Here is a 4,649-nt window from a genome sequence, read left to right as displayed (position 1 = left end):
AAATTGAAATATATACAAGTTCTGTGGACAAAGGTGGAGGTACTTAGTACTTGATGATATATAGGATACCTGTCGTCTGAAGAGATGCTCAATTTAACTGCTCTATGAAACCTCAAATGATCCCTCCTTTAAAATAAGCTTTTATGGTGAATTAATTATTAGCTGAAAAATTTAAAAGAAAGGCAGTTTATCTTGCAACAACTCATAGATATGGTATTTTGTATCATGATTACAAACCCCAGTTATAGTATCATTAATCCCAAGCTATCCCCATCAACTAAACACCCCTGCAAAGATCCTTTATTTAATAAATGCAGTAGCCACTCTTTATCATGTTAATGATCCTGAAAGGTTTCAAAATATAGTAGGTAGAAATAGTATACTGGTATGAAACACTTATCCTATGGGACACATGCTTTCTGATGTTTCTGTTGAACAGCTTACTATAAACAAGAGAAAGACAATATGTTTTCTTTCTGTTGGTATTCGATTCCCTTGGTGGTATCACATATGCAGCTGTAATAACTATCTAGGGACCATGAGGAAAATTAGTCTTAGGTTGAAGCCATCATGTTCAAGACTTCTCTTCTATTTCGGTAAATTCTCTAAAACTCCTTCAAAGGAAAAATAGCTCTTTTATTTTTTGAGCAAAGAAGTGTCTCAAAGTCTCTTAAGTATTAATCCCAAATGATTCATCACTGTAGATATTGAAATATCCTACCATTACCTAGAACAACTATGAATATATTATCATTTGCTGAAATGAAACTCCGTGTGAATGATGCTGATGCTCAAAAAGGGATTACCACATAGTTATCAATAAATATCCAGAGATGATGCAATCATTACATAAAAGTTTTCCTAACAAGGAGTTTTCTCAAGCTTACCTTTATGTCTTTGTTCCTCAGACTGTAGATGAAAGGATTCATCATTTGGGGCACTACAATGTACATCACTGAGGCTACTGCCATTTTTCTGGAAGACTGTGTAAATAAAGAACTTATATACACACCCACACCTGTCCCATAGAATAGAGAAACAACTGACAGGTGAGACCCACAGGTGGAAAACACTTTATACTTCCCACTAGATGATGGTATCCTCAAAACAGAGGAGACAATTTGGGTGTAAGAGAATATGATCCCAAGGAGAGGAACACCTCCCAAAATGGAAGCAAAAAAGTATATGAGGGTGTTGTTAATGAGGGTGCTGGAGCAGGCAATCTTGAGGAGCTGAGCAAGTTCACAGAAAAACTGAGGAATTTCCAGGTGTGTGCAGAAAGACAGATGTAAAATCATAAGACTGTGCAGCAAAGAAAGCATTATGCTTATTAGCAAGGAAAGCAGAATCAGCAGGCCACAGAAGCAAGGATTCATGATGACTGTGTACCTCAGTGGGTAACAAATGGCAACATAGCGGTCATAGGCCATTGCTGCTAGAAGAAAATTTTCAAAAGCACAAAAAAACAGGACAAAGAAAATCTGGTTGAGGCAGCCTGTAAAAGTGATGGTCGGATTCTGCGTGTGGATGTTCAACAACATCTTTGGGATGGTAGATGAGCTTACACAGATGTCAGTAAAGGACAGATGGGAGAGAAAGAAGTACATGGGTGTGTGCAGGTGGGAGTCAGAGATGACCACCAAGACAATGAGCAGGTTTCCAAGGACAGTGATCAGATACATCATCATGAACAGGCTAAAAATGATGGGCTGAAGTTCTGGATCATCTGTGAGTCCCAGGAGAATGAACTCTGTAATGACCGTGTGGTTTCTGGGTGCTATCCTGTTGATGACTCTGATTAAGAGATCAAGGAAAAAGAAAATTAGCTGTGTGTTCCCCCAAACTTCAGCAGCAGATCCACTGGACACAGACTCTCTCTTGTGGAAAGGAATAGAAGAATAAATGGGATGTCAAAAGCCTACCTTCTGGATTTGATTTTTGAATCTTTTAAAAAAGGAAAAAATACATTGACTCATAAAAGAACTAGATGCATACTTTTATTGTTATTTCAATAGCTATGATTATGTGTTCATTTAAAATATTTAGCCTTTAAAAAACAGAACACGAGAAACCTGGATGGCATCCTGATTAGTCCACTTGGGACACAATGTCATTCCCTAGAGATCAGAGACCCACATTAGTGATAACACAAAGATGTGCTAAGAATGAAGAGGGTTAGAAGAAGATGACAAGTCCTTTTCTGCCACCACAACCACATTGCTGTTTGGTGTCATCAACTCAGTTCCAACTCATAATGACCCACCCACAACCGAAGGAAACACCACAGAGTCCTGGGCCATCCTACTAACTGCTCCAATCTCCAGCCTGTTGTTTCAGCCACTGTCTCAATCTACCTCTGCAAGCATAGAATTCCAGTAATTGCCATGGAATTTCATAACACTTTTCATTGTTTTAAAAAGTTTGGCTATTGCTCAACCATAAAAGCATCTTTTTACAGCAGAGGAAGAGATGAAAAGAATTGGTGACTTTTTTTGACAACCATGTTAAGATAAAAAGAAAGTGGACCTGAAATATACAAACTAAAATGTTTCCCAGGACAGTCCTAGCTCCAATTTTTACCTACACTTACTTTATTCACATGCATGTGTTCCTGCATTTTCCTGTCGGCAAACACCTGCACCTCTTCCAAATCATATACTAACGGACTTTAGGTTACCTGGTTGGCATCCTCAAGGGTTAATGGTTGGCATCTATCCAGGATGTAGAAAAGAGGAGGTCTAGCCTCAGGAAAGACAGAGGGTCTCTGTGAAGCACTACGTTCCTGGGCAGAAAAGATCATCTCGGGCAATTTGGTCAGGTGTAATCCCTCCTTATAGGGGAAGAGTCTTTAAGTGCAATGCTGTACACCTGCTATTGGCAGTTTCTGTCTCTCTGGAGGCTCAATATCCAAAGGGCCTCATTAAGCCAACACATGTATTGTCTCTCTTATCCCAGGACAGTCTATATTGTTAATTCTCTAACCCTATGAGGTCAATTACACATCATTTGACACTCTCTCCTTATTTCCGCACTCCTCTATATCACCTATGTTATAAACATGGACCCACAATTATTTTCCTGCTGGAAGTCAATCTTTGTTTTTAGATAAACAAAGAATACTCTCTTTATCAATGGTCTCAGAAAATGCAAATTTAATATGAGGTATGGAAGTACAGTTCAAATATTTGAGTGTTTAGAAAATAGGTTTGTAAATATTCTTATCTCTCTCTGATTGCCACTGAAGTGATGCTGACTCGTTGCTACCCTCTAGGTCAGTATATTACTTCCCCTGTGAGCTTCCGAGCCTGCAACTGGAAATTGAATAACCATAGGATCCATCAATACCACTACTCGGCATATACCCCAAAGAAATAAGAGACCCGAAGCAATCAGAATTGTGCTTTCTCATGTTCACAGCAACACAGTTCACCATAGCTGGATAATGGAAGCAACCAAAATACCCAAATGTGGAAGAATGGATAAAGAAACTATGGTACATACAAACAATGGAATACTATGCATCCCTTAAAAACAGCGATGAAAGTATGAAACACCACATGACATCAAACGACCTGGAAGTGATTATGCTGTGTGAAGCAAGTTAATTACAAAAGGTCAAACATTGTATGAGTCTACTACTATAAGAAGAAACACCAATTAAATAAACCTTAGGAATCCATTCCTGAACAAAAGGCGAGAAGGGTTACTTTCTGGTCATGAACCAAACATCATCGCCCTTGTGAGCACTTCCCAAGAGCCAAGGTGAAGGAGGAGACCCCACATTGATTGGGGTCAGTCCATTAAGAGGGGGGGATTGGGAGAAGATCATCCACTAGAGGCTGCACAACATGAAAACAAGGCGAACAAATCTATGGTCCCCCACAGGAATGGAAGGAGACGCTTTCTGGAAATTCAAGCCAACACCAGGAAGGAGGACCATCTACATTGTGGAGGAGATGCTGATATTTATGTTGGGGGGTATGGGGAGAATTAAACTCACAGCAGGAAGGGATGCCTAACAATAAGGGTAGGGAACCTAGGGGACAATCGGCCAGATTTTATTTTCAGGGCTGCGCAGTGTGAATATGCTTCTATCCAACCTCCAGTGAACCACTCCATGGACTAATCACCATGATGATCACGGAAGCTTGGCCTTGTAGGCAGCATGGCATAATTCAGGGGCTACACCTAAAGGACTTCACATAGAGGCCCTGCTGAGTGAGCTGAATGCTTCTTCTAAGCTGCCTGAACCCTTGGAATGAGGATTGGGGTACTTGCATAGGAGAGGAAGCAGAGAGTGGCTGCCACAGCAGGGTGAAAGTGGCAGTTATTGGAACTTGGGGGAACCTCCAGCTCAGTGGGTATCTAAAGGAACGGGACCCAGGATCACCAAAAACTCGTGTGTTCCAGCTCAAGGTGGAACCATATTCACATAGACTCCTCACACTGACAGTGTCTGCAGTGCTCGGTCATTGGGAAAATTGATGACAATAAAAATGCAATAGACATACCCCAGGAGAGTGATTGACAATGCTTTACTTCTTTGTTTATGTGGGGTTTTGCGTTCCTGCTTGTGGCTTTCAGTCTTCCTTCCTTCCTTCCTTCCTTCCTTCCTTCCTTCCTTCCTTCCTTCCTTCCTTCCTTCCTTC

At 40.7% G+C, this 4,649-nt stretch overlaps 1 protein-coding gene across 1 annotated transcript; it reads right to left on the bottom strand.

Moving 5' to 3' along the window:
• Positions 1–845: 845 nt before the first annotated feature.
• On the bottom strand, positions 846–2,800 carry LOC101657562 (olfactory receptor 7G2-like). Its single transcript, XM_004714308.1, has 2 exons — positions 2,678–2,800; positions 846–1,877 (listed from the first exon to the last, which is right to left on the bottom strand). The coding sequence occupies exons 1-2, from the start codon at positions 2,798–2,800 to the stop codon at positions 846–848; spliced, it is 1,155 nt and encodes a 384-aa protein (XP_004714365.1).
• Between the last annotated feature and the right edge of the window lie 1,849 nt (positions 2,801–4,649).

Source organism: Echinops telfairi, unplaced genomic scaffold (genome assembly GCF_000313985.2).
Source record: "Echinops telfairi isolate 266 unplaced genomic scaffold, ASM31398v2 ScPeMD7_7459;HRSCAF=8497, whole genome shotgun sequence".
In the NCBI taxonomy this organism is placed as follows: domain Eukaryota; kingdom Metazoa; phylum Chordata; class Mammalia; order Afrosoricida; family Tenrecidae; genus Echinops; species Echinops telfairi.
The sequence above is the reverse complement of the archived record's forward strand: the minus strand, read 5'-3'. Positions and strand labels throughout refer to the sequence as shown.

Coding starts and splice junctions, on each gene's coding strand:
- LOC101657562 (XM_004714308.1), bottom strand. CDS start 2,800: ATGATCTTTTCTGCCCAGGAACGTAGTGCTTCACAGAGACCCTCTGTC. Junction 1,878..2,677: donor CCCTTGAGGATGCCAACCAG/GTAACCTAAAGT, acceptor CCTTTCCACAAG/AGAGAGTCTGTGTCCAGTGG.